The 27,930-nt window shown below is 41.9% G+C and overlaps 2 protein-coding genes across 6 annotated transcripts; both read left to right on the plus strand.

Annotated features, from left to right (window-relative positions):
* Positions 1–770: 770 nt before the first annotated feature.
* slc35e3 (solute carrier family 35 member E3) lies at positions 771–8,159 on the plus strand. 3 transcript variants are annotated; one of them, XM_073480520.1, is made up of 9 exons: positions 771–974; positions 1,814–2,273; positions 3,358–3,468; positions 3,695–3,754; positions 4,590–4,688; positions 4,852–4,934; positions 5,451–5,535; positions 5,622–5,694; positions 7,988–8,159. In XM_073480520.1, the coding sequence occupies exons 2-9, from the start codon at positions 1,872–1,874 to the stop codon at positions 8,002–8,004; spliced, it is 930 nt and encodes a 309-aa protein (XP_073336621.1). In that variant the 5' UTR covers positions 771–974; positions 1,814–1,871; the 3' UTR covers positions 8,005–8,159. The 3 variants fall into 3 exon arrangements, with proteins under 3 accessions (XP_073336621.1, XP_073336618.1, XP_073336619.1); XM_073480517.1 differs by having other exon boundaries at positions 772–974; positions 5,622–8,159; XM_073480518.1 differs by having other exon boundaries at positions 772–886; positions 5,622–8,159.
* A 1,592-nt stretch (positions 8,160–9,751) lies between these two features.
* On the plus strand, positions 9,752–27,482 carry upf2 (UPF2 regulator of nonsense mediated mRNA decay). 3 transcript variants are annotated; one of them, XM_073480381.1, is made up of 21 exons: positions 9,752–9,792; positions 11,050–11,418; positions 11,618–12,397; positions 12,477–12,637; positions 12,745–12,936; positions 13,022–13,171; positions 13,470–13,573; positions 13,762–13,847; positions 13,950–14,058; positions 14,325–14,438; positions 14,802–14,918; positions 15,603–15,992; positions 16,311–16,586; positions 16,785–16,968; positions 19,142–19,296; positions 20,192–20,296; positions 20,561–20,659; positions 20,748–20,921; positions 23,383–23,524; positions 23,739–23,859; positions 26,017–27,482. In XM_073480381.1, exons 1-21 carry the CDS (start codon positions 9,761–9,763, stop codon positions 26,021–26,023), a joined length of 3,867 nt encoding a protein of 1,288 aa, XP_073336482.1. In that variant the 5' UTR covers positions 9,752–9,760; the 3' UTR covers positions 26,024–27,482. The 3 variants fall into 3 exon arrangements, with proteins under 3 accessions (XP_073336482.1, XP_073336481.1, XP_073336483.1); XM_073480380.1 differs by having other exon boundaries at positions 26,014–26,106; XM_073480382.1 differs by lacking the exon at positions 9,752–9,792 and adding an exon at positions 9,798–9,868 and having other exon boundaries at positions 26,014–26,106.
* Positions 27,483–27,930: the final 448 nt, after the last annotated feature.

Below are 27,930 nucleotides of genomic sequence, written 5' to 3' on the forward strand. Positions count from 1 at the left end.
TACGCCCCCTGCTGGACTGGAGGATGGATAACGCTACTGCAGGACATCCTGACATAGTCACACTGTGGACTGAAAACTGTAATAATAATAATAATAATAATAATAATAATAGTGATGATAATAATAATGGTAGTAATAATAGCGATAATAATAATAATAGTGATAATAATAATAATAATAATAATAATAATGGTAGTAGTAGTAGTAGTAGTAGTAGTAGTAGTAATAATAATAATAATAATAATAATAATAATAATAATAAATCTTTGAGTTATTTTCAACAAGAAATATTACAGGCTACAGTTCCACCAAAATCTTTGAATACAGTTATAAGTTTTTGTACAGTAATCAGATTACAGAATACTCTGATGTCAGTCGTTTTTAGAATAAATAAAATAAACCTAAAAATAAATGAAATAAAATAAACCTTAAAATAGAATAAAATAAAATAAACCTAAAAATAAAATAAAAAACAAACAAAACAAAACAAGACAAAATAGAATAAAATGAAATAACCTAAAAATAAATGACATAAAATACACGTTAAAAAATAATAGAATACGATTTAATAAACTTAAAAATAAAAATAAAATAAAATAAAATAAAATAAAATAAAATAAAATAAAATGAAATAAATAAACTTTGATGTAACACAGTGCCTCCACCCTCCAGTCCGCTTGGGGGCGCTGTTGCTCATCACACCGACGTTACACGGAGTTAAACTCGGAGGAAACAGGAACACACGGGACAGTTTTTAACCAGGAATCACGGCTGTAATCAGCAGGACAGCGGGGAGGAAAATCCTCCAGAACAGCGGCGGGGATTCGTCACTGCAAAGGCCGGGACTGGAGCTCCGACTGCCGGGGAGAGACGCAGGCACAGCCCGGTAACTGACGGGGTGTTTGTTTGGCTGGAGGGGGACACAGAGGGGAAGAAGCCGGGGGGGGGGACAGATGGACAGATGGAGACCCCAGGTAAACTTTTCTTAATGCGTGGCAGAATGAGACAGACAGACAGACAGAGAGACAGACAGAGAGACAGACAGGTTGACGTTAGCCTGTCTGTGTTGAGGGCATCACGCCGAACTTCATTTAAAAAACAGTCATTTTAACACCAACCTTTACAAACCCAAGAATGTCGCCTGTGTTAACAAAGTTATCTGACAGATTGATTAAAAACAATGGTAGAAAATAATTAAAGCATCATTCAGGAAGAATGTGGAGTACTTTTACTTGAGTATTACTATGTTATTCGAGGCTACTTCATACTTGGCGTACATTTTAGAGGCAGTTTTTACTTTCAGAGCATCACGCCAAACTCCATTTAGAAAAACAGTTATTTTAACGTGAACCGTTACAAACCGAAGAATGTAATGTGTTACTAAAGTTTTCCTGACAGATTGGTAAAAACAATGCTAGACAGTAATTCGGTGCATAATTTATATAAGTATGAATCTGAAGTACTTGTACTTGCCAGAGGCATTATCATTTCATGCTAGGCTACTTTACTGGCGTTACTCTAGTACTATTAGAGGCAGTCGTACTTTTTACTTTTTCACGCCGAACTTCATTTAAAAAACAGCTATTTTTACCATCACCATCACAGATTGGTATCTTTTTTATTTTATATACTTTATTATTAAATTCATATTACAAACCGACCTGTTTTGTATGTTAAATCTGAATTTTAACAGTAATCTGTAAGAAAAAGTAGCATAAAATAAAATACTTAACTAAAAGTACCTCACATTTTGAGTATTAGCACATTTAATATGGCTGAAGTTTTTTCTAACATTCACTTCCTGTTTCCACAGTGTGAACAGTTAAACGAAGCTCGTCTGGAATAAACTAAGCTCAGAAACGTTTAGCACAATGGCCGAGCTGCTGTTCGGTTTATCAGCCAACAGGCGCATCCTCGCCGGCCTGTTGGTCAACCTGCTGTCCTCCATATGCATCGTCTTCATCAACAAGTGGATCTACGTGCACTACGGCTTCCCCAACATGACCTTGACCCTGGTCCACTTTGTCATCACCTACCTGGGACTCTACATCTGCCAAAAAATGGACATTTTTGCTCCCAAAAGCCTCCCGATTCGCAAGATCGTGTGGCTGGCTCTGAGCTTCTGTGGGTTTGTGGCCTTCACTAATCTTTCCCTGCAGAGCAACTCCATAGGAACATACCAGCTGGCTAAAGCCATGACCACACCCGTCATCATCCTCATCCAGACCACCTACTACAAGAAGACCTTCTCCACCAAGATCAAACTCACGCTGGTAAGGAAAGTTTAAGTAGTGTTACAGTAATCAGAGCCGGGTCCTGACAAAGTATGTCGGGGTGAGTTTGGGCTGTATAGAGGCAGAAAGCGTTGGGCTGGTTTTAGGTTTCATTCTTCTTTTATTCCCGAAACAATTTAATAACGTAAAATCCATTCAGACAAGTCAGAAAACACCCCGTCGCTCTCACAAAAAGACCCTGTAGTTCAGGGCCAGTGTCCTGAGGGATTTCAGGTCGAGAAAGAAAATCCTTGTAACAATGAATATCACTCTTCACAGGGATAAAGTACACGAGTGGCTTCAAACTGTTCAGAAATGACTGATCATACATTCCCTTTAACCACAGAGCTGATCCTCTCATGTGGTTGCACATTAAAGAACTCGTTGGACGACAAAGTAAGCGCAGGACGGCTGCCAAAACCAATAATTTGAACAGATTAAATTTCAGAGAGGGGAATGACATCACATTTTGAAAATACCATTAAGCTCCTCGGCTACGCAGCTCTAAAACCTATATATGACATAATGCTGACAAAGATGAATGTAGGTCCTTTTTCTCTGGGAGATTTTAGACTAAGAGCTCAGATTCATCTTGTTTCGACAAGAAAATCTTTTGTCACAGTGGAAGTTAGAAACATTTAGCTACTCAAGTACTGTATGTCAGAATACATTTGAAGTACTCTTATTTTACTTGACTCAAGTTAAAGAACTTCAAATTTGTTTTTAGTAATTCTTAAATGCAGTTTATTAAGAAATCTCTTTTTCTGAACGTATACAATATACGTTATTATTATTATTATTGAAAATGTAAATAATAGAATGATTAAAAAACAATGGCTTGACTCTACTTTTTATGAAAAGAGAGTAAAAAAATATTAAAGTATAAAGTGTTAAAATAGGGACGACTCACATCAGCCAAAGTTAGTCGGTGGCGGTAATTAAACACAAATTCAATGGATATAGCATTATATTGTCAAAACACAATATTTTTAACCTCAATCGACCAACAGTGTAATAATAAAGTTGTCTAGACGTTGTTGTTAGCTGCAGGTTGTCCTGAACTTCTGCCTGTGTGTCTCTCCAGGTGCCCATAACATTAGGAGTGATACTGAACTCGTACTACGATGTGCGGTTCAACCTGCCCGGCACAGTGTTTGCGACGCTGGGTGTTCTGGTGACATCGCTCTACCAAGTGGTGAGTAAATATAGAAGGCTGAGATGAATCATCCCAAAGTCAGGAAGACAGAGTGGTCTCTGTGACACTGAATGAATATAAAACTGTTTGTCTGTCTCTCCTCCTGCTGTCTCTCTGCCTGTCTCTCTCTCCTCCTGCTGCTGTCTCTCTGCCTGTCTCTCTCTCTGCCTGTCTCTCTCTCCTCCTGCTGTCTCTCTGCCTGTCTCTCTGCCTGTCTCTCTCTCAGTGGGTGGGAGCTAAACAACATGAGCTGCAGGTGAACTCCATGCAGCTTCTGTACTACCAGGTATGACTCAGCAAATGTAGAATGAACAGTATCAGTAGCATGGTGACGGTCGGTAGTAGGACTGCTTTATAATTTGATATTGATTGATTGAACTGTAACAGCATGTGATTTTGTGGCTTTGACAGTACAAGGGTCACTTAATCCTCAATATCTCATGATAGAGTTTTATCAGCAGCACCTCTGCACAGTGAAAACTGCCTCATGCTTCGTCATGCTGGCTGTTGCTTTCTGTTCAAACTGTTTATGACCTGCCAGTGTTGACTTGGAATTGATTTGGGACTTTTTCCACTTTAATTGAGACTTGTTGGCCACGACTTAGGACTTTTTGGCTTGACTTGGTGGCCTTCATTTGGGACTTGACTTGTTGGTTGATACTTAGGACATGACTTGGAATTCTTTGGTCACTACTTGGGACTTAGGACTTGTGGATTCTGACCTGAGACTTGATTTGGGACTTGTTGTCCTTCTTTTGGGAGTTGACTTAGGACTTGTGCTTCTTCATTTGGGACTTAACTTGGGACTTGTTGATTTTCACCTGGGACTTGAGTTATGACTTGCTCCTCTGCATTCAGGACATGTTGATTCAGACCTGGGACTTGAGTTATGACTTGCTCCTCTTCATTTGGGACTTGCTGACGTTGTCTTAAGACTTGTTGCCAGCTGGTTTGGACAGTTGAAGTGTAAAATCTACAAAAACAAATTAGTTATGCATCTGTTGTCTCTGATACAGGCCAGATGCAGATCAACTCGCAGCCTCTATACTTATGAGCACTGTAGCTGTGATATTAGCATGTTACATTAATATATAATGTGATATTATGACCAACATTAACAGGCTCCTCTGTCATCGGGCTTCCTGCTCTGTGTTGTCCCTCTGTTCGAGCCACTGACTGGAGACGGAGGAATATTTGGACCCTGGTCTTTCGTTGCTCTGGTTAGACTCAACATAACACACACATATAAACACACACTTAACACACACACACACACACCACCTTCACATTCTGTGTTTGAGGCTTCTGTCTCCAGGCTTTGATTGTAAAGTTTTGTACGTTGTCATGTTGCTGGGTTAACCGTATTGTCCTGTCATTATCTAGGCGACGGTGCTGTTTTCAGGTGTGGTGGCGTTCCTGGTCAACCTATCCATCTACTGGATCATTGGAAACACCTCGGCTGTCACGTATCCTTAAATACACAAGAGCTTAACAAGGCTCAGGGTCTGAAGGGGGTTTCAGGGGGTTGTTTACAGGTGCATTTGTGCAGGTTTGAGGTTCATCTAGAAGAGGTTTAAAGACTGTTGAGTTTAGGTGCATTTAAGCAGTTTCAGGGATTTTTGCAGTGATTTGAGGAGTTTTCTCATTTTTTTTTAATGGTCATCAAAACCAACCAAGAAGGTTTTTGTTTTTTTCTTTTTGAGGCATTTACGGGGCTCTGCGATTGATGGGATCATTGGGTGTTTTTTGAGGAGGGTTGAGGGCTTTGTGAAGAGCTTTCTGGTCTTGATAAAAGGGTTTCAGGGCTTTTTGAGGGAGTCTTTGGTCTCCTTGTTGAGGTTTCTAGAAGAATTGAGGGGTTCAGGTCTTTTTTAGGTAGACTTAGTCTTCTTGAGGAGGTGTCTGGTGTTCAATATCGGTATTAGATTTAATTATTTTCATTGGATTTCGTACGTTGTTGTTCTCCTGACTGTATTTCGCAGCTACAACATGTTCGGTCATTTTAAGTTCTGCATCACTCTGGTTGGAGGATATGTGCTCTTCCACGACCCGCTGTCACTCAACCAGGTGAGTCGTTACTGTGAGTCTTTACCTCCAGTTATTTCCTCCACACCCTCTTGTCTCTACCCGTCTTTCTCCCGTCTCACCCTCAGGCACTGGGGATCCTCTGCACTCTGGCGGGAATCCTGTCTTACACTCACTTCAAGCTGATGGAACAGGAGGAGGGTAAGAGCCGCCTGGCTCAGAGACCGTAGGCTGACTCACCTGTCAGTCAACTGCGCCAACTCCAGAGACCTCTTTTTTATATATATTTTTTATTTTATGAGTATTTTTGTAGGAGAGTAAAGAATTTCATTGTGCTTCGCTGAGAGGATTAAGTGTGTACGACGTCCTCTGCTCTTCAGACTCTTCCCAACACTGATGTCTGTGTTTAAGGGGAAACTGAAGCTCATTACACCGGCACATGGACTTTGGATGAACTTTTTCAGCTGCTGAAATTAAAAGAAAAAAAGCTGTGTTAACATAATGAAACTACAAACCAGAGAAAGCTGACAACGACATCTTTGTTTTCATCTAAAGCGGATCAAAGAACCTGTATACAGGACGTCAAATTCTGCTGTTTGTGGCTTGTTTGTGTTGACAGATTGTTTGACCTTTGATACGTTCATGGCTGCGGTTTAGTCGCCACCAATCAAAAGGAAACCACAGCTCCTGTCAACATCGTGTGCACAGAGTTAAAGGACTGTGAGAGGACAGACTGTCAAAGATAGATGGGACTCTATAACCAAGCCTGTTGTTTCAGTTGTGTGTACCTACTGTTTGTGGACTCTGAACAGTCCAGCAAACCCTTTCTATCAGGTATTATCTACAAGGGATCTGTCATTGAATGAAAATGCTTTAAAGTGACAGTTGCTTTATCATTCTTAATAACTGCTTGGCTGCAGCATTCAAACTGTCCACGCATAGAAAATTACTGTATTACACAAAGGTCACATGCCAAAGGTAACGAGAGGGGCTGTGTTTCAACCGTCACCCTTTTTATTCTGTTTGTTGTGACGTTATTTACACAAAAATCTGAATCTATCTTTTAACATACCTCGACAATGACTTAAGATAATAGTCCAGCTATTTTCAATCTGTCCACATAAATAATTTCAACACTCGCCAACCAATCAACCAGTATTTTTAAACAAGTATTGAGCCTGCTAACAAATGATATCGCCAATCAAAAAGATGATAACTTGAAGCTGGTGTGACAAGTAAACTTTCAGCATTATCACACCAGAAAGAGGCTTAGTAAGCTAACGGCTAACACACCAGCTAGATGGGAATATAATGCGAGTGGCAGACTTCAAGGCTTGGACTCAAGTCACTGTTTTGATGACTTGCAACTTGCACTGACAGAAAATAAATAACTTGAGACTTGGAAGTTAAAGACTTGAGACATGATGACTTGAATATCTTGTCGGTGTTCATTTATGTTTTCTGTTTAGTTATCTGTAGTCTCGCTTTCTCTTTGAAAGTGACGGGAAGGGAACATTTTTTGTTTGAGAAGAAATAAATGTTGTCTTTTTTCTCTTTTTGTTGCGTTTCACTCACTGACATTTTCCTTCTCAGGAGTTAATGAAGATAGAAAAATGCTAAATGAGCTAACAGATTTGCTAATAGCAAGCTTGTTAGCTCATTTGCTAACAGAACAATCACAATTTATTCAAAATATGTATTTGAACTATCGACTTCTGTCTCTTAACTGTCTGTGAACCATTTCTCCTCTGTAGAAAAGTTTTTACTCGGATAGAGTTTAGATAACATTTGATGAAGCGAAACAGTCAACTATGATCACTTCCTCCATTTTGGATTCTCCTGCTGCATTTCCTCACCGGCTGGTCAACAGCAACAAACCCAAACTTCATGTTGGGCCACGGCCGAAAGGAAGCACCTGTTATATTGGTGAAAAGCTAAATTTTAATCTGATTATCTAAGATTAAGAAAAATAATTTAAAATAATAAATAATTAGGGATCCTTTTATATTAAAAGAACATTATAACATCACAAAAAAATCACGGCATTAATATTATTTCAATTTTTTAATTCATTTCAGGTTTTTTTGCTGGAAACATCTGGCAGGCTTGAACCTTGTTGGGATCAACTTTAAGGCAGCTCTGATTTAAACACCAGAAACAGCGACGATGTTGGTTTACAATCTTTTTTTTGTTGTCATTAATTTCAGTAGGTTTTTTTTTGTTTTACGCTGAGTGTTAACAGTCAACAACATTTCACTTTTCTCAGTGTTACTTAATTTTCTTTATTTTATTTATAGCTATTTTTGATGAAGATTCTCATCACAACCTTCTAGCGGGGATTTACTGATTTCTAGAATTGTCTTTTTCTTTAAAGAAACCAAGAAAAGGTGCTTACCTCCAAGAGGCGGTGTGATCGGTTGTGTTAGGAATATCTAATGAAAATGTAAATTAAAGTCAGTCATTTAAACTCCAATCATGTGATGTCTTATTACAGAAACCAGCGATGTCTGACCATGAACATGTCTCTGATGCACTGCAGCCTCACAACATGCAGTCTGACTGTATCGTGACAGAGAATCAAACAGTTGGTTTGCAGCTTTTTCTGTTTTCATTTGAATTTACTGTGTTGAATTTTCATTCTGCTGAATAAAAAAATGGTTTCGGGACTTTGCAGTTGTTTGAATTGTTGCTCGGCTGATTGATGGGTTGTCAAGTTTCCATGGATACAGACATGAAGCAGTGGAAGAAGTATTCATAGAAATAGTCCATTATAGGTAAACGTCTTGCATTCAAAGACTTAAGTGAGATTATTATCAGCAAAATCTACTCAAAGTTTTAAAAAAACAAAAACATTTTACTGGTCCAGTCCAGTGGTTCCCAACATAAGGGTCGCCAAATAAATTTAAAGGGTCATGAGATGATTAATGCAAGAGGAAAGACAAGGAAACAAAGTTCTGATACACAAATTTGTGTCTCCTTTTCTAACTTTAACCTTTGCTTTTTCTGTCCTTGGGCCTCAAACAGTTAAATGAAACCATGTGAGAAGTTCAGAGCAGACTGCTGTGAGTTACAGCAGTAAAGCTGCAGTGAGTAACTGCTGCAGCCAATGTGAGCATCGTTTCATTCAATGTAACCAAACCTAGAAAGTAGTTTTCCTGTGAACGGCTCTTATGTGTAGCTTTCCTGTCGCTCTGAGCTGAGCTTTCAGCACCACCGTATGTGTGTCATTAATACTGTGTCAATAAAGCTACAACAGCAACCCTTGTTCACAAACACACACACAGAGAGAGAGAGAGAGAGAGAGTGGCAGTGCTTGGGAGCAAATTTCAGATGAATGAATGAATGAATGAGTTGGACAGAGTGTGTGTTTCAAAATACCTGCAGTCTCCTGAGGAGGAAAACCTGAGAGCTGCTCACAGAGACTCAGTTCTGTTTCCACTGAAGGTTGAGTTTAGTGGAAACTGTTTGGATTTTAATTACAGTACACACGTTTATATTGGTTTGATTTACCACGTTAAGTTATCAGATCAGTGTAGCAGCTTAGTTGATTAGTTTAAGTCACATTCACCAATTTTGTTATAATATCCCAGAGCCAAGATTTCATTCAAGTGCTAATATTAATACTTTTGCTGCCACTACCACTGCTGGTGCTTACAGTAAGTGGTGAAGGAAGTTTTAACATCTTTACTTATATAATAGTAGCAACAGTGTAATATAATAGAGGTGATGCATTGAAATCATCCTTAACTGTAAAAGTGTTATTAGCATGTATATATTTATTAAACTCTTGCTCAGGTATAAATGTGTAAATAGCACTTTTCCTGTTGTACATGTAGTTGGTCCAGGTGGAGCAAATTTGTTATATGTTTAATCTACAATAATGCATCATATCTCATGAGCTAACTTAAGAGTTTTGGCCAAATAATTGAATTGTTCATGAGGAAGATCTGAGACCAGCTTGTCACTCTGCCCCCAAGTGGCCGAACAGCTCGATGACTTCAGCTGTCACCGCTGAAAACAACTGTTACATGAGTAGTCGCCGTAAGCAATGCCTGTCGATGTGACACAACTTTAGTGTATCAAAATACAAAATTTATGTCAAACTTAATTAATATTGTGATAACACCCAAACTAAAAAATACAAATTCACCGAATCGTGTAAAATATATAACCGAATTTAATTTAATAATTATATTTTCAGTAAGGCATAATTTGTGGACCCACATATGAAAGGGTCCTTCTGCGGTTCACACGGAAACCAACGCTAATGACCGATGTTTGTTTTGCTACAATTAGCAGGTAAACCTCATCATTTTACAACAATATTTACACGAAAATGAGAATCGCCACAGAGGAATTTATAACATATATTATTGTAAGTTTACACTATGACGACTTAACGCACACCAGCTGTCAGCTGAACGCTGTCAAAACGTTTGTTTACATTTGTTTCAGTGCGTGCAGTCAAGTGGCCTAGCTAAACGCGTTAGCTATGCTAATGCTAACTGTTTTTGTTGCAAATTTGTATACAAACGTTACAACTTCTTTACAGTACCATTAAACGGATTGGCTTCTTGAATATAATATATTTACTCTTCAGCTACATCGTTAGCATGAGAGATAGCTAACGTCACCATGCTAAACGCGGTAATGTAGCTAGGCTAGGTAGCTAACGAACGGTATGTGCAGCGAAGCTGCTGCGTGGGTGTGTGTCAGTAAAATGCTAGAAGTGAATTTATGCTTGCAGGATTGAATTGTAGTTGACTTTGCTCCCCACATTTTCTTGAAACATCTTGAAACATATCTGACGGTGTGATAAATGAAGCCTCTGTCTTTATTTTCCCGATAGAAATGAGAAAAATCGTGTATATAGAACCTTTTAAAACTAGAGGGAAAGTGCTGTTAAGGAAAAAAGAAAAAATCACACACAAAAACATGTTAACACAAAGTGCAATAGTAAACCATAAAAATGTACATGTATATAGCCTCAGTTCATTCTTTAATATATTTACATTCAAGTAACAATCGTCATTAATTCTGAAAATTATTTGCTTCTTTGCAAAAAAACCAGGAGGTTGTTTATCATCACCAGATGTGCTGCTATTGAAAGCATTTGTAGAATAAAACATAAAACGTTAGATCTGTTAAATATTATTCCATCTACTGCACAAAATGATTTTTAACCAGTTTTGTAAGGTGCTACAACGGCATTTACTCATCCAGGTTGCCGTAAGGTTTATTAATTTTATTGTTCTTTTAAAAAGACCAGCAACATTTATCCTTTTGCATGTAATTATAAAATATTTTAAAACAATATTCGAAAGAAATGTCAATATATACCAATAAAACTGATTTTTAAATCTTGGTAGACGTTCTCCAAATCATTAAGGAGATTGACAGAGATGTTTCCGTCCACCAGCTTGTTTTGGATGAGGAAAAAAAACATGCAACAGACAGAAAGTGTATTCCAACAGGTGGTTAGATGAAGCTTCTCGAAATGCCTTCAGGACAGCAGAAACTGTTATTAAACAATCTTTTCCTCACGTTTTTCCTCAGTATGCCTGCTGAACGCAAGCGCTCAGTAAACATGGATGAGAAAGACGTTTGCTCCTTCAGCAACAAGGAGAAAGAGAAGGACAGAGATGGCGAGAGAAGACCAGCATCTGCTCGGGACAAAGCAAAGGATGAGGCCAAAATGAGCGGTAAAAAAGACAGCGGCAAGGAGGAGAAGAGAAAGCGCCTAGAGGAAGAAAAGAAGAAGAAGGAGGAAAAGGAGAGAAGAAAGAAGGAGGAGGAAAAACAGAAAGCGGAGGAGGAACAGAAGAAGAAAGAGGAGGAGGAGAAGAGACAACAGGAGGAGCAGGAGAAGAAGCTGCAAGAGGAGGAGGCCAAAAGGCAACGTGAAGAGGAGGCAGCTCTCCTGAAGTGAGTGGTGGTGAACTTTGTTGTTGCCATATTTTACTGCCAATATCTCTGAGATATCTGTTATATGTCAGCTTTATGTTTCCTGCATCAAAACAGCCTGTGTACTGATTATATGACAAGATGGCCACAACAAGAACCCTCTTTTACTGTTGTCTTAGTTTAAATGTATATTTTCCTCCATTTTACCTCATTTCTGCAGGGAGAAGGAGGAGGGCCATCAGCTGCACCAGGAGGCCTGGGAGCGCCATCAGTGCAGGAAGGAACTCCGCAGCAAGAACCAGAACGCCCAAGAGGGTCGACCCGAAGAGGCCTTCTTCAGCCGACTGGACTCGAGCCTTAAAAAGAACACTGCCTTTGTCAAGAAGCTGCGCACGCTCACCGAACAGCAGCGAGACTCACTCTCCAATGACTTTTCCTCACTGAACCTCAGCAAGTACATCGGCGAGGCTGTGAGCTCCGTCGTGGAGGCCAAGCTGAAGATCTCTGATGTCGGCTGCGCTGTCCATCTCTGCTCGCTCTTCCACCAGCGGTACACTGAGTTCGCTCCGTTACTGTTACAGGCGTGGAAGAAGCACTTTGAAGCGAGGAAGGAGGACAAGGCGCCCAACGTGAGCAAGCTGCGCACAGACCTGCGCTTTATCGCCGAGCTCACCATCGTTGGGCTCTTCACAGACAAAGAGGGCCTTTCGCTTATTTATGAGCAGCTGAAGAACATTATCGGGACCGACAGGGAGACACACACTCACGTGTCGGTGGTAATCAGCTTCTGTAAGCACTGTGGGGATGATATTGCCGGTCTGGTGCCCCGTAAGGTGAAACTGGCTGCTGAGAAGTTCGGCCTGACCTTCCCTCCGAGCGAGATAATCAGCACGGAGAAGCAGCAGCCCTTCCAGAACCTGCTGAGGGAATACTTCACCTCCCTCACCAAACACCTGAAGAAGGACCACCGGGAGCTGCAGAACACCGAGAGGCAGAACAGGTAAGTGTCTGAGCACAGGTAATGTTTTCAGCTTTTGTTGTCCACTAGATAAAACCTCCTAACCTTTTCTTCTCTTCAGGCGTATCCTACATTCCAAAGGGGAGCTGAGTGAGGACAGACACAAGCAGTATGAAGAGTTTGCCACTTCCTACCAGAAGCTGCTGGCCAACACTCAGTCCCTGGCTGATCTGCTCGATGAGAACATGCCAGAGCTGCCTCAGGACAAGACTGTGCAGGAGGGTGTGTGACCTTACTTTTCCAGGATTGGAAACATTTGTTTATATTTCAACATGTGTGCGTCGTAGCTTTTTTTGGTCTGTGATGTTGTCTTCTCTCTGCTCTCTCAGAACATGGTCCTGGCATTGACATTTTCACCCCTGGTAAACCCGGAGAGTACGACCTGGAGGGAGGGATCTGGGAAGATGAAGACGCTCGTAACTTTTATGAGAACTTGGTGGACCTGAAGGCCTTCGTCCCCGCCATCCTCTTCAAGGACAACGAGAAGAGCGGCCAGGGTAAAGACAAGGACGATGGCAAAGGTAAATATATAAATCCACAGACGGATGAAGAAAGAAATCATACAGAGCTTTCTTCTGACTGTGCTGCTGTTACTGTCTGGGTCAGATGGCAGAGAGGGGAAGGATTCAGCCAGCACCACAGAGGAACTGGAGCTGGAGCTGGAGGCTCTGGACATCACAGATGAACCTCTTGAACTGGAGGGAGCAGACGAGGCTGAAAATGAAGAACTGGCCAAGAAACTGCTGGATGAGCAAGGTAAACATGAACCTCTGTCAGAAATCCACCTCTGTACTTAAATATGATGGTGTCTAGATAACCAAATAACAACATGACTCAAGCCTAAATTATAATGTAGACACACAAACATAAAGATTACAGGGTTAAATAACAGAAGAACTGTCATGAATAATCATGATGTCTCCATAACTTAACACACACCTTCAGTTGCAGCTGCTGGCACCAGAATAAAACAGAGAAAAAGTGGTTATGGTTAGTTTTAGGAGTTTCGTTTGAAGTGGATATTTCATCAATCTTTATTTCTGTGTATGTGTAGAACAAGAGGATGAGGAGGCCAACACAGGCTCCCACCTGAAGCTCATCGTGGACGCCTTCATCCAGCAGCTCCCCAACTGTGTCAACAGAGATCTCATAGACAAGGTGATGAGAAACAAAGAATAACAGTGATTAACATGGTGTCCATATTGTTTGTGCTGAGATAATTTCCTGATGATTCGTTTCCAGCTAGATTTTGAGCTGTTATATAAAATGCAGTGTTACAAATGAGTAATTGGAGGTTGAAGAACTTTATATCTTTAAATTTATGAGCTCTGTGATGACTCCTGCAGGCTGCCATGGACTTCTGCATGAACATGAACACCAAATCTAACAGGAGGAAGCTTGTGCGAGCCCTCTTCACTGTCCCCAGGCAGAGGTAAAGCTGTGCAACGTACATCTTTTACTCCACCAGGTGGCGCTATCATCATTATTAATGGTCTGCAGGTCAGAGAAGTGCTGACTCTTTCTCCTCTTACAGGTTGGATCTTCTGCCCTTCTACTCTCGCCTGGTGGCAACTCTTCATCCCTGCATGTCAGACGTGGCTGAAGACCTCTGCTCCATGCTGAAGGGAGACTTCAGGTTCCATGTAGGTCGTCTGTTGTTGTGTCTGTAAAATGATATACTGAGTTTGATTGTGACGAAATAGAGCCGGTTCAGGTCGGAAACAAAGTCAAGAGTCATGGATGCTTCAAATCAAACACATGAGTTGAGTGAAGTGGCATGAACACATGTTTTTTCTTTTTGATCAAACTTTATGTCCAGCACTTATTTTTCTTTGAATGTTGATGTTCACACAGTCTGCAGAAGCAAACTAGCAGAACTCTAATTTTGTTTCTTATGTCTGTGCTGTAGATTCGGAAGAAGGACCAGATCAACATCGAGACGAAGAATAAAACGGTCAGATTCATCGGGGAACTGGCCAAGTTCAAGATGTTCTCAAAAACAGACACGCTTCATTGTCTCAAGGTGGGTGGAAAGACTCTGTTGTCTCAGGGCTGAGTGATGTGAGGGAACGTCTGTGTGTGTTTAGTTTCCTGTTTGTGTAACACACACACAAACTGTAACTGAATCCCTTTACCTTTGACTATAGACTGAAAGATAATCCCGAGATTTGAATATGAGAAAATATTTCCATGACAACTTACAGTGATGGAAGTGAAACAAAACCTGACCTGCACTCTCTACAAAGAGCGCAGACTTTACTGCATTAACTTTGACGTTTGATTCTAGCACCTTTTTAGGAGACAATTAGCTGTTAAATATTAACAATGCTGAGGAGGGTCTTGATTTAAACAACCTAACTATAAATGTGTGTGTGTCTCCCAACAGATGCTGCTGTCTGATTTCACCCATCACCACATCGAGATGGCGTGCACATTGCTGGAGACTTGCGGACGCTTCCTCTTCAGATCCCCCGACTCTCACCTGCGTACCAGCGTCTTACTGGTTCGTACACATCATCATTATCATCATCATCATCAACACAATAATAGAATACATGAAAGACAAACAGAGCTAATAGGGGAAATGTTGAAACATAGGAGGGAGGACACACATTACGATTGTCGAGCAGATTGTGATTTGGGTGTGACAGCTGATCGATATCAGCATTCACCTCAGGGCTTTGCTTAATACAGGGTTCATACAAAGTCTTGAAAGTTTTGAAAATACTTTTTCAAGGTTAGGAATATGTTTAAATCTGACTACACTTGTTGAAAAATGCTTGATTTTCAACATAATCTGTTGTTTCACTCACGTAAACCAAACATTTAACATCTGAGATGAAATTATCCTGTTTGTTGTCTCCTGGCATCGAAATTAGCAAGAATTAAATAATCATGATGAAAACACACAATCAAAATTAACGTGAACAACTTTTAAGATAAACAAAGTGACAAAATATACAGATTTTGTTTGTGTGGGTATGAAGGAATTGTGTAAACTTTATTTTTCACAATTGCATTTACAGTTACTTAGATGTGATTATAAAGGCTTCAGGAGTCTTGAACTTTGTTATTTAGACACCTTGAAAGTGCTTGAATTAAAACCTGTACAAACCCTGTTAATGGTAAAAGGACTTGTTTTACGTCTTGTTTTAATATAAACAGCTGATATTTATCTGCGTTTCAGGAGCAAATGATGCGTAAAAAGCAGGCGCAGCATCTTGATGCCCGCTACGTGACGATGGTGGAGAACGCCTATTACTACTGCAACCCACCGCCCGTGGAGAAGACGGTGAAGAAGAAGAGGCCGCCGCTGCAGGAGTACATCCGCAAGCTGCTCTACAAGGACCTGTCCAAGGTCACCACGGAGAAGGTGCTCAGGCAGATGCGTAAGCTGCCCTGGCAGGACCCTGAGGTGAAGAGCTACCTGATCTGCTGCATGGTCAACATCTGGAACGTCAAGTACAACAGCATCCACTGTGTGGCCAACCTGCTGGCCGGCCTGGTGGCCTACCAGGAGGACGTGGGCATCCATGTGGTGGACGGAGTGCTGGAGGACATCCGGCTGGGCATGGAGGTGAGGAGAGAAGGAAGTGGTGTAGAAACACTTATGTAACCAACAATATATGATGAGTGAGAGCAGTGAGAGGAGAGGAAGACAAACCAGTTGCTAATCTTGATTGACATTTTTGACAGTTGATTGAAGAGGAAATCTGTGTTGTTACTGTGAAGAACACTGTTACATGTTGCAGGACACGTGAGAAGGCTGACTGACTCCATCCTGAACTCAAGCCAAATGGTTTTGCACAATACTTCAAACTGTTTCACAACTTGGGCTCAAACAACAGAGCGGCAACATTTAAAAATGTCTTCCTCCTCCTCTGTCCGTTATCAGGTCAACCAGCCCAAGTTCAACCAGCGGCGGATCAGCAGCGCCAAGTTCCTGGGCGAGCTCTACAACTACCGCATGGTGGAGTCGGCCGTCATCTTCCGCACCCTCTTCTCCTTCATCTCCTTCGGGGTGAACCAGGACGGCAGCCCCAGCTCGCTGGACCCTCCGGAGCACCTGTTCCGCATCCGCCTGGTGTGCACGCTGCTCGACACCTGTGGCCAGTACTTCGACCGTGGCTCCAGCAAGAGGAAGCTGGACTGTTTCCTCATCTACTTCCAGGTACGTCTACTCTAAATGCTTCAAAGTTTTCTCTGTTGCCATTTTAATCTTTATTTTAACCTTATTCTAATGCTTCAGGCAGTAGACATTTATCTGTCACGCTGTTAAAGCCTCAGACCCCCAAATAAGGTGTTCGGGACGGCTCCCATATTGCTGAGAACTGAGGTACAGTAAATAAAATGATGTTGTGTGCTGCAGCGCTACATCTGGTGGAAGAAGAGCATCGATGTTTGGACCAAGGACCACCCGTTCCCCATCGACATCGACTACATGATCAGCGACACCCTGGAGCTGCTGCGGCCCAAGATGAGGCTCAGTTGTTCCCTGGAGGAGGCCACCAAACAGGTCACCGACCTGGAGAGGGAGGTGCTCGTCAAACTAGGTACGAGTCACACAGCGTTCACGTATCTAAAAATGAATGTGAGAGGCAGTAGATGAAATCCGGTGTGTAATTAGTGGAAGTGAAGGATGTTTTTGTGGCGGCCGGTCTCACTGGTTGAGCCGCTCTCTGTCCTCCCGGCTGAGCAGCATTCTCCGGTGTGTAGGAGGACGATCACTCCTCGCTCGGCTTTATCAGTTCATAGAAACACACACATACCAAACACATACAGTCACTGGAAGGGCCCAGTCGCTACGGAGTTTTCAGGAATGATAATTGAGAATTAAACTGAATGACGTCCGTTGCAGAGTTTCTCTGTGCAGACAGTTTATTTTTAATAGATTTGTCACCAACAAAAAATGCTGTTTATATTGTTGTGTTGTTCTTTTGCATGTGACTGCTTTATGGAAATGATGAGTCGACTGACAGAAATGTTGTCAAATATTTTGATAATCATTTAATCACAAGTCATTTTTAATGCAAAGACACATTCTCTGGTTTCAGCTTCTCACACGTGAGGAGTTGTAGATTTTTTGCTGTTGTGACTTCTACATAAAAGTTACACGTGCAGTCGTTATGCTTTGGCGTCGGCGATGGCTGAAGCTGTAGCGCCTTGAAGGAATTTGTTCAAATTTGGCACAGTGTCCACCTTCGGATGAACCGATTAGATTTTTTTGGTCAAAGGTCACTGTGACTTCACGCCCTGGAGGGAATTTCTTAAAATTTGTAAGCACTCACAAATAAGATACTTTTTAAAAATGCCCAGCAGCAGAAAGAAACAGACGTGTTAAAGCCCGAGGCCTTCTTCAACTTATTTTGTGTCTTCTTTTTGTCAAATTTGGGGCAAAACATTTAGCTCATATTGATCTTCAGGTGATTGTCGTTGCAATATAGTGAGATTTGATTTCACCACGAGGCTTTAAATCTAGTTCAGACACGAGATGTAAAATTGCCGTAAGTGTGAGCAGCAGGAATGATCGCAACAACCAGTAACTTCTAAAGTGTATATATGAGTATGTAAGTTTAGAATTAATATGTGAACCTATCCTTTAATACGGTGCCTGAGCTCTGCTGGAGAGTTCACTGTGAACTTCCAATGCAAATAAAAGAAACAGTGGAAAAAGACGAGTGTGAGAGGAGGAAGAAGGAAACTCGGCAGGTGTTTCTCACAGGAACACCGTCTTTGTTTTACAGTTTCAAGGTGTCGACTTTGAATGAGCAGAGAAATATGTAAACACACCTCCTCTCTCAGACAGTGACACTGTGAGACTGAGGTACTCGGATATAACAGTGTACAAATACTCTATCACAAGTCCTGCAGAGTATAAATGACATTATTAGATTGTTCATACTGATGCAGCAATGTAAGAGCAGCATTTTACTGTTGTAGCTGCTCAAGGTGGAGCTAGTTTGAACTACTTTATATTCAGGTAGTCATTCGAGTCCAGTGGTACCCAACTTAGGGGTCGGGCCCCTCCAGAGGGCTACGAGATAAATCTGAGGGGTCCTGAGAAAAACACAGCTCTGAGGCACAATAATTAGTGTGCATGTACTTCACCTAGGCCAGAGGTTAAAAACATCAGGAACAACTGTTTTGGAAATGGAAATACTTCAGTACAAGAAGCTCAAAACTGCCTTTCAGGATATTACTTGTGAATTCGCTTTCCGCCACTGGAGTGTGTGTGTGTGTGTGTGTGTGTGTGTGTGTGTGTGTGTGTGTGTGTGTGTGTGTGTGCGTGTGTGTGTGTGTGTGTGTGTGTGGTAGAGAAAGTGATTGATGAGGCTGATGGAGGCCCCTTTAAGCCAACAGTGGTTCCATTGTTTTACCTTGAATACTTGAACCAGGATCAGACATTCCTCAGATCCTGAGTCACACAGAACCAGATCTTCAGCTTCAGGCCGCCTGACTTCATTTCTTTGCTGTCACACAGCTGCATGATTACAGTCTGTAATTGCTTGTACTTATCATGCAGGTAGCAGACTAATGAAACTATAACTCCCTCCTGAATATTTGATCTATTTATAACTGAAGCTTTTGTTTGAGTAAAGCTGCTCCCGGCTCGGGTTCGGCTCAGATTACGTGTTTATGATATAATCTGTCATAACCATCTCATGTTTTAGAGATTAATTTTCCCTGCTTGTTATTTAACATGTCACGCTATGTGTCTTCTCAAAGGCCTGGCCATGGAGAAGGACGGCCGCTCCAGCGCCATGAGCGAAGGCGATGGTCTCGACGAGGAGGACGACGACGACGGCGACGATGAGGAGGGAGGCGCCGAGACCGAGGAGCAGTCGGGCAACGAGAGCGAGATGAACGAACAGGAAGAAGACGTGAGTCAGTTTGTTGACGATGACTTAACTGTCGCAGACTTCATCCCGTCTGTCCGCTCAGGTGTCACTGAGGTGACGTGATTACCCGCAATTACATGACAATTGAAACTCAATGAAGATGGTTTTGTTGTTCTTGTTCGGGTGGAGAAGCTTCTGAAACTATATTTAGGGCATCAGGAGTGACTAAAGGTGAGGACGTACCTTAGGAATATTGATCTGACTGTAAAACTGAGGATCTGTCTTAAATTTGACGCCTTTTTTCTGGCTTTTTTGGCCTTTTCAGCACCAATTGTTGTTATTATATAGCTGCGTTTTTTTGACACTACTGTTTCGAACACGACCGCTTCTAAACGAGAATATGTTTGGTAGAAAGTTGCAAATGACACTGGTGAAGAAACAACAGGCTAATGGGGCTTTCCCTTTCTTTTTCCACTTCGCTTCTCCTGCACCTATCAGCATAGCTGAACAGCCAATCAGAGTCATTTCAAGCAGCTGACAGGGGCCAAGTTGTGCCAACAGTGGCGGCCTGGTGTGTCAGGGCGCTTAGTTGTCAACTATTAAATTAATTGCCAGCTAATCTGAAGTTAGTTTGAGTTATCGGAGTTATTTTTTTAAGAAAAAAGTCAATACTCAGATTTTAGCTCCTTAAATGTGAGTTTTTCTGGTTTCTTCCCTCCTCTGTGAAAGTAATCAACATTTTCAACATTTTATAGCCCAATTAATAAGCAATTACGCGTGAAAGTAATGAGATTGTAGGTTGCAGCACTGGTATTCTTAGATCTCTGCCTTTGATCAGACGGGGTGAATAATTACGCTCACAGTAAAGGTTTGAATGAAAGGAAAGAGTTGATTGCCTGTCAGTTAATAACCTGCAAGTCTGTTTTGTTTTCCTCAGGAAGGGTCGGAGAACGAAGAAGAGGAGAGGGAGGAAGAGGAAGAAGAGAACACCGACTATCTGACCGACTCCAATAAAGAAAATGAGACGGATGAGGAGAACAATGTAAGATGATGATAAACCTGTAAATCTGCCTAAAAAATGTCTTTTACAATACATTTTAATCACTATCATGAGCACAGGATGAGTGATGGTGAATGTCGACACTCACACTCAGAGACACAGACGTGTTTATGAGGCACACTATCATTATCTTGTCTCTGGTTGTCGTAAATTTAGCTGTAAGAAAACACTTATTACACGAGGAGACGGAGGTGTTAATTTAAAGATTTGTCCGTGCTGTCGTGTTAATTTGCTGTCTGTCTGAAGGAGGTTACAATCCGCGGCGGTGGACTGAAGCACGTGGCCTGCGCCGAGGACGAGGACTTCATTCAGGCTCTGGATAAGATGATGCTGGAGAACCTGCAGGTAGGAAAACATGAACACAATGAACAGTTTTGTGTTTACTGTCACATGTTAAAGAAACTCCCCTGACCTGTGTGTTCTGTCCCTGCAGCAGCGTAGTGGCGAGACGGTGAAGGTGCACCAGCTGGACGTGGCGATTCCTCTGCAGCTGAAGAGTCAGCTGAAGAAGGGAGGGGGCGGACAGCAGTGCATCGGGGAGGCAGAGTCAGACATCTCTGAAACCATGCAGTTCGTCATGCTGACACGCAAAGGCAACAAGCAGCAGGTAAAATGTGACGGCAGCTGCAGTCAGCAACAGCTCATAAACGTGATATCGCAAGGAAGTCGATCTTAAATGCTACTGCTTAGAAATACAACATAATGAACAACACAAGATAACATATTACGGTAAATCATGATCTTTTACTCCGCTTTTGTTTGTGTGACACTGAACGAACCCTTCGTCTTTTTCCTGTCCACCATTTTTCAAGGCAATCAAGTCACAGTTTGTCATAATTAGAAAGTCATCTAGTTTTGGCTGCTGAGCTGCTTCTGGGAAGCTACTAAAACATGCAACAACACGCCTGATTGAACCACAAGCATTGTCTGGAGTGTCCGCAATCACCTCTGGCGGTCGTGTTGCGGGTGTAATGTGACGCAGAAGGGTGGAATCCGAAGCTAACACAACAGCGTTGGCGTCTGATTTGATATTTCACACCCAAGTTGAGAAGCGCTTTTTAAACAATGGCACAACATGGAAATACCAATCATTCACCGTCTCTCTAAAGAGCGCATGGTCCTTGTTGTCTCCAGAACTTGAAGATATTTTCAGGTGCTGTTCGTTTTCTTTGAGTTAGCTGCTAACTGCTGCTAGCTGCTTTTAAAATCTCCTGCTTGTGAGTCGCTCGAATTACACGTCACCAAAACATCCTATCCCCTCCTGCCGCCTCGCCAGCTCACATCGCTTCGGCTCTGCTACTACAACTACTGTCAGCTCAGAGGTGGAACAACGATGATCTGCCCATCCTCCTTACATTTGTACCTTAAAGACAGAACGGCTAAGGTGCAACAGTCCTGCCTGGGACTAATGAAGGACTGGTCACAAAACAAAACAAAACAAATCCTGGTCACATATAGTCGTTATGCTTAGTAAAATAAACCACACCAATTAAAATAAGGGAGGAAAAAAGTCGAGGGGCACAAAATATAAATGAAACACTTCATAGATACAGAACATAAATAAAGATAGTAGCAAATTTTCATTATGACGAGGAGAGGAATCTTTTCTTTCTGTTTCTTTTTGTATCCCTGTTAAACAATGAGGCCAGACGTCATAAAACTTCTTGGTATTTATTAGTCTTTGAGATTAAAGATTCAAAAGGCGTCCATCAATCATTTTAACCATCAATCAAAAACTGGTTAGTCTGACTCCTCCAATGGCGAAGAATTATCCCTGAAGCGCTGAAGGCTTCGTCACCCTTTAGTTTTACCGTCTCAGGGCCCAGAGCTGTTGGTGGATGACACAGGAACAGGACTGTAGTGGAGTTTAATAAACCGCCAACAGATGTTTGCGGTTTATTAGTCAGATCAGATCAGCAGAGCGCCGATACAGTCTGACCGTCTCGTACAGAAACTCACTGACACACTCGCCTCAGTCGAACTGAGCCCAGGAATAATATTGACTCTGTGTGTGTGTGTGTGTGTGTGTGTGTGTGTGTGTGTGTGTTTGGGCGAGCTGCAGTGGTGGAATGTGTGGTTTGAGGGCAGAGACTGGTTCTTGTACTTCAGGGTGTGTCCAGTTTTTCTGCCAGTCGCTCGGAGGTTCAGTCTGTTTTAAGGACCGCTGCCAGAAAAAAAAAATCACTTTTCATACGAACGTTTGAGGAGAACACAGAATATCTTTGTCGGTGTGTTAATGAGCGGATGGGAAATGACATTTCTCTCTGTAAACACACACACACAGCCTCGACAGCAGCAGGGAATAAAAGCATCCTGTGTGAGTGTGTGTGTGTTTCGTGACTGTCCTTACTACATGTGTGTGGGATGGACTCACAAACAACATGCTAACTGCTAACTAGCACTGACAGACTCTATGAACAGTGCATTTGTCAGTGCATGATGTGGAGTCAGCGGCTGGTTAGCTTAGCTTAGCACAAAGACTGGAAACAAGGGGAAACAGCTAGCCTGGCTCAGTCTAAAGGCAATAAAATCCACCAATCAGCACCTCTAAAGCGCACCAATACCACTTTTACACCAAAATTAGCTGTTATTGTGAGTTTGTAAAGGTGGGAAAACTCACAAAAAATAGGAGATTGACTCCGTTTCCTGTCTTTTTCTTTTTCAAAGTCACGTTCACCAGATCATTTACCTCATCAGGTTTTTTGTCCAGTGTGAAAGGCAGATTATTTTCTCAATTAATCAATTGGCGCCAAAATACAGTGGAAAGACAGTTGTTTTTTTTATGATATTTTTTGGACTAAATTGTTGATTTATTGCTTGAATAAAACAGACAGATACACAGAAAATGTACTTTGATCGACGTGTTTATTACAGAAACTCTAAATGCAACACTGATTACCTGCAGTACCCGATTGCACTGAAACATATAAATACCCTTTATTAGTATTTATTTGGGAGGACATTTAGATTTTCGGCGTTAAAACAAAATCATTTGAGCTACATGTCTTTTGTTACTGGTCCCAGATCTTGTGCATGTCGTGTTAACATGTGTGTTTTGTGGTCGACAGTATAAGATCCTGAATGTGCCGCTGTCCTCCCACCTGGCGGCGAACCACTTCAACCAGCAGCAGGCCGAGCAGGAGGAGCGCATGAGGATGAAGAAACTGACGCTGGACATCAACGAGAGGCAGGAGCAGGAGGACTACCAGGGTACGACACCATGACAGAGTTTAACTTTGTTCACTGTAACACAAGAAGCAGAATGTGAAGCATTAACATCAACAAGAGTTTGGCAAACGTCCACATTTCATCATCATATGACCTGACTCCACCACATCCACCGCAGATATTTTCCATCATAGTTTTTGTTGACATAATGAAAACGTGGTGATTGAACCCGAGTTTCCTCTGTGTGTGTTTACAGAGATGATGCAGTCCCTCGCCCAGCGTCCGGCGCCAGCCAACACTAACCGGGAGCGTCGGCCTCGCTACCAGCACCCGAAAGGCGCTCCCAACGCCGACCTCATCTTCAAGACCGGAGGAAGGTGAGACGCGAGCCGCGATCACTGAAGCGCCAACACTCAAACAGACGCAGAATGTGCCGGATGTAGGGCTCATTATCTGATTACTGTGTGCTCTGACTCCACCTCATCGGTATTTCTTTAAACAGTGTGAGAAGTGCGGGGAAAGAAAGGCATGAGAAGAGGGAGAGACAAGACAGGAAAGACAAGCAGGAGAGAGAAGCCAAAGGCACGACATGGAGTAGGCTAGAACAGGTCGAGACCCAGCGAGGACTTTAATTATCAGAGATGAAGCTTCAGAAAGTTAGTTAAATAACACAGAAAAGGTTTTGTTGATGAGTTCCTGTTTTTATTTGCACTTTTACCTGATTTTCCGGTGCTAAGAGTTCAAGTCAGATAATCTATTTTTCTGTAAAAACTGGGAATATTTGGAAATAAAGATTACTTGAAGTTTATACTTAAACATCAGCAGCAACTTTTGTGTCTTTCTTGCTTCTGTAAAGTTGAACATCATGAACATTTTAATGCGCATGTGGCATTTAAAGAAGTATTTCACCTCCGGACAGATGGCTCTTGCATGAAACTGGGTTGTCTATGTTCACAACAAGGAAAAAGTGACCTCAAGGATGAAAGTAACAAAATTTGCTTGCTGTAAACGACAAACGTCAGTGAGTTGTTGAGATTGATGATGGCAGACGGCAGATATTCAGCCAGCTGATTATCAGAGCAACACTGAAATCAAATGTCAGTCAACTTTATCAAATCAGCTGACAGTTTATTACTCTGTTTTACAAATCACATGCGTTAAATCACATTCATTATTGATTTGTTAGCATTGTCATCACTTCTACTTCCACTTTCTTTTACTTCCACCCTTGAAGCCGCTTTCCTTAAATGATGAATGGTGTTTTTGGTCAGTAGAAGTTGAATGATGAATGTAAGATGGCGGAAATCGTAACACATGACACATGTTTTCAATAAATCCAATCACCAATATATTAATAATTATATCACTTAATTTTTCATTTTCATCACCTTCATTTTTATCAATTAAATGTTGTGACTTCCTACCATTATGTTTAAGCAGCTTCTTGTTCTGAAACACAACAGGAGTTGGACTGTGAGTCGTGTACTTTCATTGCTAGTGATGCATTTGCATAAAGTCGAGGTCTAGCCTGCTTCAAAGTAATAATCTTTTCATGTAAATAAATATCTGTTGAGTCAAGGTAACACAATAATGATTGAGTCTATAGCCCACTGATGAAAGCCCCCGCATTTGCTGTAATACCAAAGATGTACACTGGGTGTCGGTGGCGACTTTCCCGGAAAATATCACAAACGGCGCACAGTCAGCGACGTGTTCACCCAGCAGTGGTCGGTCGGCCGGAGAGAGTCGGTGGTTCGCACAGTTGTGTTTGTCCTGGTCTCTGCTAGCGTTGGGAGTAAACAGTTAACGTCACTGTTAACGGTCGAACAAACAAAGAAAAGACCGATAACAGCGAACGATGAAACTTTAAAAAAAAAAAGGTGCAAATCGCTTTCATGTGGTGTTGTTATGGAGGTGCCGCAAAGCTGACGACTGACTGACTGACGTCACACAGGCGACACTGGATCTCTGGGAAGCAGTGAGGTCCAAAAATACACCTGCAATTGCCGCTTCCGTAAATCTTCGAGTTTGCCACTTTAAGCAACTCGGCGCCTCCAGAACTTCCTGAAAATCTGTAAAAACGAAACACTGTCGAGTTAAAATGAGGACAGATTCAGCAACTGTACGGCTTATTTCTCACTTAAAATGTCTTTAAAACACATTTCGGCAAACTATTTTCATAATTTAAGAAAACGTTTCCAAACTTCCAGAACCATGTTGGTCCAGTTTGAAATCCAGGAGCAGATGAGTGGCTCCCGTCCAATCACGTGCAGTGTGATGATGTCATTACACCGTCCGGGAACATTTCTTCAGCAGTGGTGGTTGTTCAACTATGAAGACAACAACTCCCATGATCCCACACTGCTTGTGTCTTTTATTTTGTTTTGATTTACAGACCCCTAGTGGCAGAAATGATGTACTTGCATTAAAATATTATCAAAACCGGTTTGATTTCATGAAAATCTGAAAGCTTCAGACTTGTGTTGCTGCTGCTCAGCTCGTCTACAGTAAATGTCTGCTCTCTCCTCCAGGAGACGCTGATTGGAGTCTGGTCCTGGGCTGAACGAGCGAGCGAATGAACGAGCAAGAGAGTGAGAGAGCGAGAAAGAGAAGATCGGAGGGGGAAACCGGTCTCAACGGGGAACGAGTCCTCCAGACGCCCACTGATGCCGGGACAGACCACACCCCCCTGACCTGAACACACACTCTTACCCCCACTGAGGGGCGCGAAGTCGAGGAGGAGAGGCAAAACCAGGAGCTGGGGTCAGAGGTCAGGGGCCAGAGAGACGGCTCTCTTTCTTTTTTGTCTGTTGCCTGAGATGACGAAAAAATAAACGACTGTCTGGACCAGAGAACGAACTACAAAGACGACTGAACACCTGACCGGCCGACTGAATGCGAGACAGACAGGAAGTGGAGACGCATCACCTCCCGCTGAGAAAAAAGGGACACATTTTTAGGAGTTAAAAACCTGCGAGTGGACAAAACACGACATGAGACTAGAAAAGGATGTGGATATTTTTGTTTTGAAACCCAGGAACACGTCCGTCCGGTCGACGCTGAGACGGAGACGAAGGGCGGGAAGTTTAACACCACGTTGTTCATGAACTGTTTGCACAGCGATGAAGAGGAGGACGCGACGTTTGACGAATCGCGTGGTTAAAAAAAGATCGAAAAGTGGCTGATTTCAGAGTGGTGTGTCACGATCCGTCTACTGGTTTATTTCACTGTTGGATAACAACAACACTCATCAGCATATAATCATTTGGTAACACTTTATTATGTGTCTGTAATTTACTATATATTTCCAAGAAATAACTATAAAATCTGGCACTAATTGAATAGATTGTTTCTCAGTCTGTCTGTCTTTATGCTGAGCTAAGCTAACCGGTTGCTGGAAGTATCTTCACAGACGTGTCAGCGGTGGCGATCTTCTTATGTAAGCAGCAGTAGGAGCTGCATACCAGCAGTGACGCATCACTCTGTATCAACATAAACCACCAGAACAAGAATCACTTTTTAACGTCGGCGTCATTCAGACTCCTGGAAGATCCGGACACGTGATCGCTGATGGACACCTGGGTGTACATAATCTGCATTTTCTCTCTTTTTTTCAGAATCAAGAGCATCGACGAGTTAATTTTGAGGATATTCAGCTTGCTTTGATTTGAAGTTGTGAAGTACTTTTGACAGATGGATAACCGTGTGCCTGAGAGTCCTCCTCTGTGACGATATTGTTTTAGATTAATTTAACTGTCGAGCCTGTAGATGGATAAATATTCTCTGTATTGTGCTGCATGGGCCTCTTTTCTGCACCGTCTCATCCTCTGTTGTAGTAAAGCGTCCTGCGGTGGCTCTAAGTTAGTTTGTCTGTGTCTAGATTCAAAACTGTTGCTCTTTTTCCTGCAAGCAAAAGAAAAGAAGAAAAAAAAAACCAGCTTTACGGCTTTGTGTCTCGGCTCATGACAGACAGATGATCCCAATAAATGTTTGAAGATTATCGCTGGTCGTCTTGCGTTTGTGGCGTTTGTTTTGAGAGGGTGCGTCTGTGTGTCGAGGTTTAATTACAAGGCAGCCGAGCAGAAGTATTTCCTCATTTCCTGCACAGTCACTCCTCTAAACACTACATATGCTAAACATTGACTGAATTAACCTGTTGACCACCCACCAACACTATATATCAGACGTTGGATCAGGCTGAGCTCGCTGGAATCATTTTCTTGATTTTCTTGACCATGGCTTTAAATTAAAGTCTTCATTCTTTGTAAAAGTGGATTTAAAAGTTTACCTGAAGTAAATAATTGTCAAATCAAGCGGATATCTTCCAAAATTGAGGTCTTTTGAGTTCAGATTTCTCTCTTTTTTTCCTCTGGGGCAAAGAAGGAATGATTACAAAGCTTCATATTTTTATTTTGGGTGTCTCCAAGAGAATATTTACGTTCTTTAAA

The sequence above is a fragment of the Pagrus major genome, chromosome 14, assembly GCF_040436345.1.
Source record: "Pagrus major chromosome 14, Pma_NU_1.0".
Lineage (NCBI taxonomy): Eukaryota > Metazoa > Chordata > Actinopteri > Spariformes > Sparidae > Pagrus > Pagrus major.